Source organism: Nematolebias whitei, chromosome 17, assembly GCF_014905685.2.
Source record: "Nematolebias whitei isolate Nwh7 chromosome 17, NemWhi1, whole genome shotgun sequence".
Taxonomy (NCBI): Eukaryota; Metazoa; Chordata; class Actinopteri; order Cyprinodontiformes; family Rivulidae; genus Nematolebias; species Nematolebias whitei.
The window spans coordinates 27098997-27113669 of record NC_056514.1 but is presented as its reverse complement, the minus strand read 5'-3'; the positions used below and the strand labels follow the sequence as shown (position 1 = coordinate 27113669).

The window sequence follows — 14673 nt, the reverse complement described above, 5'->3', positions numbered from 1 at the left end:
GAATACATCTAGATTCTGTTGACGAATGTGAGGCGGATGGTGTTTTACACAGTTTTGTCAGTTTCACTGAACTCCATTTTATCTCCTGCTGTTTGCTTCTTTTATTACACGTTCTTGCTTTTATATTCTCTCATATCCTGTTTAATATTTGACATATAAAATGTTGCACACACACTTTAGCTGTCTGGAATATCAGAGGGGTTGCCAGCTCAATACACTCCCTTGATCTGAGGTGGTTCAAAAGCCACGTTGCAGCCGATCAGAATGGTTTAGATGGTGACGGTAACCCAAGCTCCCCGCTGACATGGCATTGCATTACATCACTTTTAGAAGTAACTGGAAAAAAAGATTTTAATGCATAACATGCAGATCCTGCCTTGCACAGATCACAACAGTGAACAGATAAGAGTGCAACAGTTTGTGTTACAAGATTCTGAAACAAATTCTAAACCACAGACTTCATAACGCTTCAGCTGTAGAACGCTCCAGGATGGATTTAGAATGCAAAATAGTATTTCCTTTCAATAATCATAGTTGCTCAAACATGATGAAACATTTCTGAACGTGTGTCTTTGATATGTTGTTTTGTTTTAATTGTTCCCCATCACGGAGTGAAAAGAATGGAGGGGATTGGAAATGCTGGTACCCTCCATTCATGTATTTTTCTGTGCATGTTGTGTGTGTGATAACTTGAAAAACAAGTGAAGTACCGACTTCTATTTTGGTGTGTGGCTGAATAAAAAAGGTTCCTTTCAAAAAATGGGTTACCACTTCAAAATCCAAGATGGCCACCATCATATATACATTTGTAAACCGGCAACCCCAATCATTTGAGGAAACTATGCTTTCTAGTTTTAATATTGCTTAAAAGTATAGTTTCCTCACATGACTGGCTCCTCCATTGCACCTGGTTGTGGATAAAATTGCTCCCTCTTATCACTGGAATCCATCACTCTGCGCCGCCTCGGACAAGAAATAAAAAACTACCTCTCTTCTTGTACACAGTGCAACTTCTACACACATGAATAACTTGCACCAAAACGTTAAGGTTGACTTGCATTCACTGTTCAGTTCAAGTCCAGAAGAACATTCATCTTGAAAACTACAAACATTTACTATTCAATTCAGAATTGAATTCAAAATCTTACTAATAATCTACAAAGCCCTCAACAACTTAGATCCATTATATTACAGATCTTATTGTTCCATATTTTCCTAACAGAGCACTTCACTCTCAGACTACAGGCGTACTTGCGGTTCCTAGAGTTTCCAAAAGCAGAATGGGAGGAAGATCTTTCAGTTCTCAGGCTCCTCTCTTGTGGAACCAACTTCCAGTTTCTGTACGTGAGGCTGACACATTGTCCAGTTTTAAGACTGGGCTTAAGACTTTCGTTTTTAATAAATCCTATAGTTAGGGTTGGCTTGTTATGCTGCCATAGTAGGCTACTGGAGGAAAAACTGACCACATTTCTTAAAATTAATTGTTACAATTGAATAGTTTTCATTTGATATTATTTCTCGCTTAACATGTGATTCTCAACCTGCCATTGTGTATCTGTTCCTCCTTCCTGTTCCCCTCAAACCCAGCAAGTTGAAGCAGATGGCCGCTTGTCCTGAGTCTGGTTCAGCTGGAGGGGGAGTTTTTCCTTTCCACTGTTTCCTTCATGCTTGCTCAAGATGAGAGTCTGCAATGGAGTTAAACTCAAAGCAGTCTGCCCCTCAGATAATTAATGTTATTAACTTACTTTTATATATATGGATGTTTCTGTTCAGTGCCCTGAGATGACTTCTGTTGTGAATTGGCGCTATATAAATAAACTGATTTGAATTGAAATTCTTCAGTGACGAGGAACCTCGGCGTACTGCTTTGTATTATTGCATCATGAAAAACTTTAAACTGGATTGGTCTTTACACAAAGACATAAGACAAAAATATGTTTTGAGGTAACTGCATTCTAAAAATGATTTTTTAAAAATTGTTTAAATGTATACTTTTATAAATGTATATATTAAATATAAAAAGACAACACTGCTTTTGTGTAATCTGTTTCATGTCTTTGTGACATTTGAATCAGTTGAATTGGACCATTCTTTGAGATGGACTCTAATTGGGCGATATGAATGATTGTAATTTTTGGATTGTAATAAATTTAACCTTTTGGTCATAAAAATCCTAAAAATCAAGGTGTATAGTATGGATATTAAAACTTTTATGGCCATGATCAGATCCTAACCACAACACAAACAAATTGCACTGCTGTTGTTGGTTTGTTTACTCCAATCTCACGTTTATTAGGGTAAACGATGTCTTGAGTGTCTGCTTGTCTTGCACTAATTTACATAGAACAAAAGAAAAAGCATATTTTATCATCGTCTCCAAGTTTGTTTCTGTCCTTTGTTACGTGTATTTGAATGTGTGTGTTGGTGGCTTTATTTAGTCTTTGTGAATTCAGACTGTGGTAGGCTTTATAGGTCCTTACATAAGCCAGTAACAGATCTCTGGGCTGGGGGTGGGATGTTTTTACCACCTGCAATGAGGTTAGGGAGTTACAGTGTGAGCATGTTTCTATGTGTGTGACATTAATCGGGTTTTAATGCTTGGAGACAATGACACATGAGAGCAGGATCCTTTGGTGTTTGTGTGAATGTGTCCATCACAAAGAATATGAGGGTACGATGACCCTGATACATATCAGGTTTTGCCGCCGTCTCTTTACTCGAGGTTAGCCAGTGCAGATTATCGTCATCTGATCTCGGTCTGTAGTTGTGTGCGAGTCATGATCGTGTATGCGTACTTCCACTTTAGGTCTCCAACCAAGAATTCATGGACCACCATCAAGACCACACACACGATAAAACGTTTCAGCTGAACATACCGCGGCTGTGAATGTTGCCTCCTGATCTCTTAATACACCTAGTAACAACTTTGTGATAACACACAAACAAGGCAACAGATGGTTTAGTATTTATAACGTTTTTGTAAAATTCTGAACATGCAGGTGAGTTCCTGGGTGACATGGCTGGTCCTGACAGCAGGGTCCATGGAGGAGAAGCGAGATGTCTTCTCAAATCTCGTCCACGTTGCTAAATGCTGCTGGAACATGGGAAACTACAATGGCATCATGGAGTTCCTGGCTGGATTAAGGTTTGAAGAAGCAAATGGCTCAAATAGACTTCTTCTGCTTTTCCAGCTAACGTTTGAGGTTTTTCTCGTCCTGCAGGTCCCGTAAGGTGCTGAAGATGTGGCAGTTCATGGACCAGTCAGACATTGAGACCATGAGAAGTTTAAAGGATGCCATGGCCCAGCACGAATCGTCTTCCGAGTACAAGAAGGTTGTGACCAGAGCACTCAATATCCCAGGATGCAAGGTGAGTGTCTGGCTTTTCAGATGCATCCATCCATTATCTTCTGCTTGTTCTGAAGTCGGCTCGCGGGGGCAGCAGCTTGAGCAGGGAGGCCCTGACATTTCTGGGAGGATTCCAAGGCGTTCCCGGGCCAACCACGAGACATACTTCTTGTGAATGTACTTTGATTCTTTTTCCTCTTTTACATTATAGGTGGTGCCATTCTGTGGGGTTTTTCTTAAAGAGCTCAGTGATGTATTGGATGGCACTGCAAGCATCATCAGCCTAAAACAACCTCCAGACCATGGCGATGACTCAATAGAGGTACATCAAATTGCAACAATATAATTTCATAAACAAATATCACACCTTTTGATCCAACCCGATGTTTCATCTGCGTCTCCAGTTCGTCTCTGACTACAATGGCCAGCACAATTTCATGTCGCGAGCTGGTCCAGATGGGCTGCACATCCCAGAGAAGGAAGCTACTGTCAGTAACATCCTGCAAATTATCAGGTGTGTTGCGCCATTCAAACCAGATTTAGTAGATTAGTCAACTGTTATGTGCCAGAACTTGACACTGTTGTTTTTATTAATTTTCTGTTCTTCAAGTTGTATGTCTGGATTGTTTCTTCCTGCTCCTCAGATCTTGTAATCGTAGTTTGGAGTCTGAAGATCCAGATGAAGCGTCCACCAGTCCCTCTTCTACTTGTTCGTCCTTTGCATTCAGATGCAACTCCTTAAGGGACCGCTGCCGCAATCAGTTAGTTGACCTTTGCTACTTTTTGATAGGCTTTTTCATATTGTTTTGAGAATATCTTACTGTGAAAGTTCTGGTATCAGATGAATGAACTCATTAAATATTGGTGTTTTTATTTAGGAATATATTAGAAAAAATAACGTTCACAGGGTCACCTCAAGGATGGTTTTTATTAAAACAAAACAAAAAAAAACGTGTTTAAGCAACACGTCTATGCTTGACTTCTATCAGATCTTTCTGACGTTTTGACAAGAAAACAATTTTTTTATGTTGCCTTCCATTGTGCTAAAATTAATTCAACACTGTGGTCTTGTCAGACTTCATATACTGATGTTAAAATGTGAGGCATTTAAAAAAAATCTTTAAGTCAGGCTGTAAATTTTTATATTGTTTGGGGCTGACTCTTTGTGTTTTCAGATTTGAATTTCCTCCTTTCCTGTCCTGTCACAGACAATGACTCATTGGCAAAGTGGACAAAAGGCTGCATACAGATTTATATTAGAGCTATAAATACTATTTGCCTGGCAATTAAAAAAATAAATCTGAAAATATAATTAAATTAACTTAACGTATGCATTAAATTAAGATATTTAGCAATATATCTTTCAGGCCATATGTTTACAAAAGCCTCATTTGCATTTATTTCTTGATACTGAGACCCCAACCTGAGACAACAGGCAACATACCACATTTGCAGACTGCAAATGATGACCTGGTGTTCATTTAAAATCTTATGTCACAAAGAAAAAAAGACGACAGGCGTGTTTCCTGTCAGGACAGGAAGGAACAGAGCTCTGGTACATCTCATGTTGACAGAGGCAGGTAGCTAATAACACAAGCTGGGATTTGGAAAGTGCAGACAATGAATTTAATTGCAGTCTTGATTTGTTGCGTTTGTATAAAATGGACTGTTTTGTGAGTCTAACATTTTGTTTTAGGGTTCAGGTTAAGAACTTTCTTGGTTTTGGCTAGCTTGGCAGTTTTGACGAGTTTGGACTACAAAACATATAAATATCACCTCGTTCAAAGCAAATTTTTTTCTTGCAGTCTGGATTCTTTTGCCTCCGATGACTGTCCAAACCTTTTTTTTTCCTCCCTCACAGTTCCTCTTCAGCTTCTCTGTTGTCTTTTTTGTTGTAGTTCCCATTCATTTAGGACAACGCCAGAACCAGACCATATTTTGTAAGTGGTTGTACCAAAAAGAGATGCAAGCTTTTGAATAATGTTATTCACATAAATATGGATTCAGTTGCAGTTTGAGTTTAAGCTTTTTAAAAAGGGAAATTATATGCAATGACATTTGCATGCCTCTTTAATACCCGTCTAACTGTTGCTCACTGAGCAGAGTGTATTTTTGTTGGTTGACTGACTTCAAATGCAGCTAGCATCTTACTTGAGCATGGACTTCTTTTGGTTTTCTAGCATCTTACAGTTTTCATCTTACAAAGGAACCGCTTCTACTCTGAGGCTGTCAGATTCATGAATATCTAACCAGCATAATCACTGTGAAAAAAAATCACATCATGTTGCTGTTGATCTGTTTCTTGTTGATGTGTTCATTCGTACTCATCTTCTCACACACACTCATGTTTGTGCTGTTGTTCGGCATATTGTTTTTATGCTATTAGTGCTTAGCATATTTTTAATTAACATTTTTCTTAGTTCATATCTTAGATCTTAATACTGTTTTTCTTTTACATTTTATACTTTTGTTGGATGTAACTGGGACCCTGTGTACACAATTTCGTTCCACCGCATGCACCACATGTGGTACGAATGACAAATAAAGAAACTCTGACTTTTTGACAGTTATGGTCAGAAGTTTAAATACTCTCATCATGGGAACGATAATGCAACATACAAAAATATTTGAGAAATTAAGAATTCACCTGCCAGCGCTCTCGGCCACGTCCGCTGCAGAGCGGAGATCACATACTGCAGGAAGGAGCACCCACTGCACCTGTGGGCTGCACACAGGTGCTAATTAATTTTAAATAATTTATTTTAAATTTAAAAAATCCATGCCAATCTTGCGGCTCATCCATCAATCAGCCAATTGTGTGTCATGTCCAATCACACTTTGAAAAACAGCGAAAGAGAGAGTCGGCGAAAGTTGAACCGCGAAGTAGCGAGGGTCTACTGTATTCACTTAAATCTTTTAGTAGATGGCGCTGAAGGTTCTGGGATGTCTTTTTTAAACTTTATTATGATTTCTACTGTTGGTTATTTCCCACTTTTCTCACTTTTTTATTTGTTTGACAGTACTTCTTGACGTGTCTAATAGTCAGAACAATAGGAAAATACAGGGAACTCATGGAAGATGTAAGACAGAGAGAAAACTGGTTAGGATGTTCAGGAACAACCCAGGAACCACTGAATCTCAAGTCATGAACTGAAAACTGCTGGAACACCAGTGTTGCTGTCCACACTGAAGACATGACCATGGACTAAGAGGATGGTGACTAAGAAAGAAGCTCCTGCACCAAAAGTGACACTTTTAAGCCTAGCTGAAATATGCAGCTGCTTACATGGACAAAACAAACGCCTTCTAGAAAATAAAAATTGTCAGATGACGGCAAAGATTGAGTTGTTTTGCTACAAAATAACATATAAATAGTTGAAACTTTGACACATTTTGGTGTCTCAGCAGGACAATATTCCCAAGCACATGTCAAAACTAGCTTCTGATGAGTTAAAGCAAGGTAACATGTAGCATCTGGAATGGTTTTCCCAAAACCCAAACCTCAACCCTACTGAATCAATGTAATGTAATCAATGCACCCTGGAAAAAAAGAAAGTTTAAATAAGCCATCAATGCCCATGGTGAGTTTGTAAACTTCTGACTGCAACAAAATGTGTGACTGCACGTGTTTGCCGTCTATAGATAACAGTGTTACATTTTCTGAAGCAGTTGAAATTGGATGTAGGCACACTTAGATTCATCCTTTTGTGTATCTACAGATTCACAGCTGGGGATTTGTCCGACTCAGACGGTGACTTGTCGACTGAACCAGCTGTGAAAGACGTGGAGTTTCAGGGTACGGAGGAGACGCACCGAGCTTTCAGTCACGGCACAGAACTCATACCATGGTAGGAAAATAGTCCCTTAAAATATAAACAGCATTCACTGTAACAGGTATAAGACCAACATTATATTCTCTATTTTAGGTATGTTTTGTCGCTACAACCAGATGTTCATCAGTTTCTGCTGCAAGGGGCCACAGTCATTCATTATGAGCAGGACAGCCACCTCACGGCTCGGTGTCTGCTGCGACTACTGCCCGATAACATAACACTCACCTGGGGTAAATATACAGAACATTGCATGTATTCATCACGCTCGCATATTCATCGTTTGGTATTAAATTAAGTTTTAGAAATGAGAGAACAAGTGCTACTGCATTTAACTGGTGTTTTAAACATTATTGTTGTGGGTTTTAATTGCTTAATGGTTTAAATGTATATTTTCTATTGCATAGTGAGTTTAACTTGAAATATTTACATATAGTGGAAGATTTAGCTGAGTTTAAGATTAATATCCTGATGCATGCTCAATAATCCAGGTAGAAAAATCTAAAAAAGTTAAATCTGGTCCTCTGGACATTCAAAAAAAGCAAAACAAACAAACAAAAAGTTCAAGATGAACTTGAAATGATTTTAGGGAACATTTTCTTTGTTACATGTTGAACACAGTGAATAGTTTATAGTTCAAGCTCCATTTCCTGTCACTTTAATGTTCTTTCAACAAATAACAGACATTGATAATGTGAATAATATAATTTCCTGTCAATATGTTTTAAGCTGACTCTTCGTGTATTTATTGAACCTATTTATGCCCCACGATTTTTACAACGTAGGCAATTTCAATCGCTTGTAAATGTTTGCATCTGTGTTAGACTGTCTCAATTTCCTGTGTCTTTTACTACATTTTCAGCATATTGTAAGTGTTTTGATGTTTGGCAGGTAAGCCTCAAAGTGGAGGGGGTTCATCATCAGAGCATCCACTGGGATTAGGACAGAGTGTAGTGGCGGGTCTAGCAGAAGGCCTGTTGGACCTTGGAGTGGTGAAGGTTGGTTGAATATAGTGCTTTATTTTGGGTAACATTTACATTTTTTTATTATTATTAATAAAAAATAGAAGTAGTTTGTTTGAATCACATTTGACTGTTATGGATTATGTTTGTTTGCATATGCAGGCAGTATTTCTTGGTCATCAGGGTGTGGATGTGCATGCTGTATGTTTGCAAAACAAGCTGAGCCAATTGACAGTGGAGGACAATGGTCTGACACTCCTCTATGGACTGAGTACCACCGACAACAGGTTAGTCTCATTACCTTCTATTCACTTCTTTTACACTGCCCCATTACCATCCTGCCAAAACACCCAGCTATGTACTAAATATTTTAACTAATTTCCTAATTCATGCAATTAGACTTCTGCACTTTGTGGCCCCCAATCACACGGCACAGACGCTCTATAAGGGCCTTTCAGAGTTGGTGAATTCAACCAGGAAGCTGAAGAAGTTTCCAGACCAAAGGCTGCAATGGCTGAGGAGGCAGTACATCAGCTTGTATCAGGTAAACTCAGAAAACAATGAAGTTTCTTTAATAAAGATTCTAAAAAATGTCATTTTTTTCGATATGATACCCATGCTAAAAAAATACTAAGTTACTCACACCATAAGGACAAAGGATACCTTACATCTGCATTTTAAGCTGCTTCTAAAGCAACCCTTTAAACAGATGTTGTGTATGACATAATCAATTTGTATCTATTTATTTTGCTTTTCACTTCCTGTGGCAACCCCTGAAGAAGTGAACCGGCGTAGTTTAAAACAACAGAGTTTTAAATGAAGGACAGCCTTGAGCTAATTCATGCTCCTAAATTGTTTCTTCCTGTTGTGTGTTCAGGAGGACGGCAGGTACGAAGGTCCTACATTAGCTCAGGCCATTGAGCTGTTTGGTGGGCGGAGGTGGAACATGGGTACAGGGACTGCAGAGAAACCCAGTACCCAGAAAAACAGCCCCCTGAGCATCAACGATAAGTCCAAGAAGAAGAAGAAAGCCCTCGTTAGGGTCAGTAAATAAACGTGTGTCATGTAGAGTTTGTAAAAACTTAAAGGTAGTAATAATTTCACATGTCTGAACATTATAAAAAGGCTGTTTTGTGTTTTAATAATAAAAAGATTAGCATATTAGACTTGGTGAAACTATTCATACAGCAAATCTCTGGCACGTTTTGTTGTTGCACTTTTACACTATAGCTACTAATTCATGCAGAAGCACAATTCTCACCAGTGATAGCTGATCGTTACTTTCAACTTTTGTCTGCATAAAAACCACACAGGGGGACAGTGGAGATGCTACTGATGATGAGATGGTTTCCAGGAAAACTCGGAGCTGTAAGGAAGGTTTACTTCGAAATGGTCCAGAGTCTGACAGCGTCGACCAAGATGATCCAGGTGAAATCTTATTCAAGAGGCTAATTTCAGGGAAAGCTAAATAAGTAGGCATATAGTGGAAAAAGAAATATTGATGTACTCTAGAAGTTATATGGCTTTATGGTTAGATTTTATCTTTAAACCCAGTAAAGATGTTACATAACTGCATCAAACTAACATTTAAGTATTAAAAAGGTGAACCTTTTGTGTCTGCGATTTTGTCTGCGCCTCCATAGATGACAACTTCCCTGGACCGTTCTCTCTCTCATCCAATAAGAACGCAGGCTTATTAGCATCATCTTCTTCAGCATCCTCTACCTCCAGTATGACGGGATCCAACCACTCTCGCCCACAATCATCTCCAGTCCTTTCAGGATCCTCCAAGTCACAGCCAGCGTACGTGGAGAAACACTGCAAAAACACTAACACAATTCCCCTGACATATAATTCCAGCTTTTGAATTTTCTGTCTTTGTGAACTGCAGCGCGTGGAGCAGCAGATCGTGGCACGGCCGAGGTAAAGGCTGCTTCAGAGGCTTCCAGAATCTCATGATTTCTGACAGCACCATGAGCTTCATTGAGTTCGTTGAGCTTTTCAAGTCATTCAGGTGACATTTTATTCATGCATTGGATTAATTAGTATTTATAGTGTGTACATGTACATATTTTGTTCAGCTCTTTAAATGTCTCACTATTCTGTTATATACAGTCTTTTTCATATCAAAAGTACTTAAAGACTTGCTAAAGCAAATTCAACAAAGGCCTCTCATGGTTATATTGTTTAGAATATTTTCAGTTTTTTTTCTTTTTATAATATTTAGCTTGTCTATACTTTCTCTATCCAATGAACAACAAAAGCAGTTGTGCTTTAACAAGTGTTTCTCACTGTAGTCCTAAATTTGTTTGGAAAAATGATGAATTCTCTCATCTTGCTCCCATATTTTCAGAATTCTGCTTTTGCACAGCTGAAAGTACAAAGTTTATTAACTCCGGTGGATCGGTGTCACAAAAAATCAGTAACATAAAAATAAAAGAATAAAACGAAACAATCTTAAGACAGTCAAAGTGTTTCCTTGGAGGAATTTTTATTATGAATGTAAATATTTGACTTTTAAACAAATGCTATGTGTAGTGTTTCGGCACTGGTAAAAAGATATGCAAGACAGATTACTGATGAATGAAGTCTGCTTTTCTTTTAAAATGCATGTAGCGGCAGTAGATTTGTTAAGGTGCTCTGGTTTTAGTCAGAACCAGCTAGAAATAGAGAAATTACATTTCCTGCAAAAATAGAGTGTGAATGCTTATTGCAGAAGAACTTGCTGAAAAACAGCTGAACTTAGCTAAAAACCTGATGAAATGTTGCTGAAATGGAAAAACGAGCCCAACTTAACAGAAGAAAGCAGAAAAAACTCAAACTTGCTGAATTAGTAATGAGCACAATTATCAAATTAGCTAAACAAAGGGTGAAATTAGTGAGAAATAGCTGAAAAGTAGCTGAAAAGGCAGAAAGAAGCTTAAAATACCAGAAGGAAGCAGAACGAGTTGAAAATGGCTAACAAATGTGGAATTAGCTGAAAAAGCTGAAATTTGCATAAAAACAGCTGAACAGTAGCTGAAATAGCAGAAAAAGCCAAAGCTTGCAGAAGTAAGCTGAAAGAAGCATAACAAGCTGAAATTGGCAGAAATAAGTTAGAAGAAGCACAAAAATATTGTAGATGGCAAAAAGACTAAAAGGAGCACAAACTAAAACAGCTGAAATTAGCTGAAAGTAGCTGATTTTTTTTTTTAAACCTTTGCGCAAGGAAGCTGAACCAGAACAAAATATGAAAGGAGCAGTAAAAGATTTTAAACAGATCTAAAGATTTGAAGGATGTACAATTAGCTCAATTAATTTCTTATGGGGAAAGAAGTGTCAGAACAGGCTAAATATTTCAAAAAACTAAAGTTGTACCAATACCAAAAGTCATAGGCACCCTTCTCCTGAACGAGCTGAACGTTTTCATTTATGATTTATTGAAAAAGCACAAAAATTGTGGAACAAGAAAAAAATGTACGGAAGAAAAAAGGATCACAATAGTGTGAATGCTTCATAAGCTTCATAAGCATTCACACTGTTACCCAACCTCTACAGTTTGTTTTCTTGTAAACCTGCACCTGTGTCCAGTTTAGTATATCTGCATGCACACCTAAACTACATTACCAGTTTAAACCCAGCCTGAAAGTCAACCTTTTAGTTTGTCATCTTCAGAGTTGATTTGAATTCAGTTAATCTCTTTCTCAACAGCATCCGAAGCAGGAAGGACCTGAAAGAAATATTTGACACCTTCGCTGTACCCTGCAGTCGCTCAGGCCCAGAATCATCCCCTCTTTACACCAACCTCAGGATAGATGATAAAGACACAGGACTACAGCCAGATCTTGGTAAATCAGCTAATTCTTTGTCAAGGTGTTCAGAATCATGCTTACATATCATCTCTCTTAATCGCTCCACCTTCTCTTTAGACCTACTAACCCGTAATGGCTCCGACCTCGGCCTGTTTATACGGACGAGGCAGCAGATGTCTGACAACCAGAAGCAGATCTCAGATGCAATTGCAGCAGCCAGCATCGTGACCAATGGCACAGGGGTAGAGAACGCATCTCTAGGTGTCCTGGGATTGGCTATCCCTCAGCTCAACGACTTTTTAGTCAATTGTCAGAGAGAGCACCTCAGTTTCGATGAGATCCTCAGCATTATACAGGTAGGAGTTTGGAGGGTGATGGGTGACCAAAAGTACAAGGAGCTAAAGAATGTCTTGTTTAGAATAGAAAAAAAAAGAGAAAATACCAGATTTAATTGATGATTTTGCACTAAACTAATAAAGTACTTCACCTACTTGTAGTTTTCAGATTAACTGTGATTCACAAAAAAGGAAAATGATCACTTTTATCCACCATGTCAATAAATTGTCTTCTTTTGTAGAAATTTGAACCCTCGTCCACAATGAGACAAATGGGCTGGATGTCATTTGAGGGTTTTGCCAGGTATCGCATTTAAAAATAAAAATAAATTAATAACAGATTATTTCCAAACACCCTGCATACCAAAACATCAAACTGGCGTTTATGTGGCTTTTTGTGGAACACCTTGGTGTCTGCTTGCAGGTTCCTAATGGACAAGGATAACTTTGCCTCTCGTAATGAAGAATCTCAAATGAATCCAGACGAGCTGCAGTACCCTCTGTCATACTACTACGTTGAGTCTTCTCACAACACCTATCTGACCGGGCACCAGCTCAAAGGAGAGTCCTCTGTTGAGCTTTACAGTCATGTAAATAAGACAGTTATGCCTTTTTACTCCATTTTATTTTTAATCTTTTTGAAGTTACTATTTACTCATAAACCATTTTATATAGGTTCTGCTTCAGGGCTGTAGGAGTGTTGAGTTGGACTGCTGGGATGGAGATGACGGCATGCCAGTTATTTACCATGGGCATACACTCACCACTAAGATCCCCTTTAAGGTAAAAAATTTCTCATTTATAATTAATTTTGTTAAAAACAGTTCAGTTGCTAAAAAAAAAAAGGAAGAAAAAAACCTTTGTGCTCACCATATCTTCAAATACAATTTTACTGCTGTGTGATGTATTTTTGTAGAAAAATCCAGGCATGAATCTGAATTGTCTTAACACATGTGAAATGAGTTGGGGTCACCAGCTGGTTGCATTTCAGAATCCTTTTTTATTTTATTTTTATTATATGCAGTCTAGTTTTGGGACAAAGCTTGGATTTAATTAAAAACTGTAACTCAAAGGCAGTTTTAGTAGATCATCTGTATTGGTTTGACTGTCACATATTTGACTTTGAGTGCTTGTTTGTAAGTCTCTCTCCCCCCCCCCCCTCCTTTCTCTTGATCGTTCAGGATGTGGTGGAAGCAATTAACCGGTCTGCATTTGTCCATTCTGACATGCCAGTCATATTATCCATAGAGAACCACTGCTCTCTTCCACAGCAGCGGAAGATGGCTGAAATCTTCAAGGTACAACGGAAGCTACTTTTTTTTTTTTAATATGCATCTGTTTCAGGTGATTTAGATGCCTGATTAGTAAACAAATGCAAATAGGCGCAACATTTATAGAATTACTTGTAAACTAGCTTCACCTGCATCTTTCCACTGTTCCGTGTAAATAGTTAAAAGTACAGCGTGTATTTTCTGCACACGGGACTTAGCTTGTGACAACGCATCCTTCTACTCATTCCACACATTTATTCAGCTGTTCTGGTTGTTCGAACTGGCACACTTCCAGCCAAAAGTTTGGTTTTCTAATCTTCAGACAAGAACTGTCTGTTTCTTCGTCTTTTTTAAGCTCCACTTTATAATCAAGGCCACGCATGTCAAGGCAAGACAACTACATCATGGAATATCATCATGCTTTCATCTACAGAAACTTCCCAGCATCTCATCCTCCCCGGAGAGAGATTTCTGAGTATCTTGATAAATACAAGTCTTTTAAGTTCAGATGGCTCCATGCCCCCGGGCAGCTTACTTTACAGCAGTCTTGTTTATTTGAAGTGCTTTCAATTGATAAAGGCACTTTCTTTTTCTCTCATTGGGAATTCTCCTTCAGATTCAGAAATGAGCTTTCCCCCCTTTTTTTTTTTTGTCTTTCACGTGACATTCATCACTTGAATAGGTTTTACTCATGTCATCTGTTGTGTTTTTAGACGGTGTGCGGGGAGCGCCTGGTGACACGCTTCCTTTTTGAAAGCGACTTCAGCGATGACCCTCACCTGCCGTCGCCTCTACAGCTGCGTGGGAAGATCCTCCTCAAAAACAAGAAACTCAAAGCTCATCAAGCACCGGTGGACATCCTTAAACAGAAGGTTAGGAGGAAGCAAATCTGCTCCAAAAGCACAGTGTATCACCATGTGCATAATTTATGTCTTATAAGTCTCATCTGTAAAAGTGTAATGAATTATATATTTAGCTTTGTCGATCATTAAAGTGCTGTCAGACATAAATAATAGATGCAAATGTGTCTAAATGTACACCATTTTTACTAAGTAAAAACAATATTTGTCCATATACAGTGTGTGTATATATATATATATATATATATATATATATATATATATATATATATATATA

The 14673-nt window shown here is 38.3% G+C and overlaps 1 protein-coding gene across 1 annotated transcript in view; it reads left to right on the top strand.

Annotated features, from left to right (window-relative positions):
• plce1 (phospholipase C, epsilon 1) overlaps window positions 1–14673 on the top strand; it is a 79396-nt gene that overhangs the window by 49601 nt on the left and 15122 nt on the right. The window contains exons 9-30 of the mRNA XM_037691434.1: window positions 3000–3145; window positions 3222–3369; window positions 3559–3669; window positions 3752–3861; window positions 3992–4108; window positions 5246–5287; window positions 7067–7195; window positions 7274–7410; window positions 8069–8175; window positions 8302–8426; window positions 8539–8683; window positions 9017–9181; window positions 9453–9567; window positions 9783–9942; window positions 10031–10153; window positions 11830–11966; window positions 12048–12286; window positions 12508–12569; window positions 12690–12855; window positions 12941–13048; window positions 13447–13563; window positions 14250–14408. Of these exons, the coding sequence (XP_037547362.1) occupies window positions 3000–3145; window positions 3222–3369; window positions 3559–3669; window positions 3752–3861; window positions 3992–4108; window positions 5246–5287; window positions 7067–7195; window positions 7274–7410; window positions 8069–8175; window positions 8302–8426; window positions 8539–8683; window positions 9017–9181; window positions 9453–9567; window positions 9783–9942; window positions 10031–10153; window positions 11830–11966; window positions 12048–12286; window positions 12508–12569; window positions 12690–12855; window positions 12941–13048; window positions 13447–13563; window positions 14250–14408 (2868 nt within the window). The remainder of the gene's footprint in view (window positions 1–2999; window positions 3146–3221; window positions 3370–3558; window positions 3670–3751; window positions 3862–3991; window positions 4109–5245; window positions 5288–7066; window positions 7196–7273; window positions 7411–8068; window positions 8176–8301; window positions 8427–8538; window positions 8684–9016; window positions 9182–9452; window positions 9568–9782; window positions 9943–10030; window positions 10154–11829; window positions 11967–12047; window positions 12287–12507; window positions 12570–12689; window positions 12856–12940; window positions 13049–13446; window positions 13564–14249; window positions 14409–14673) is intronic.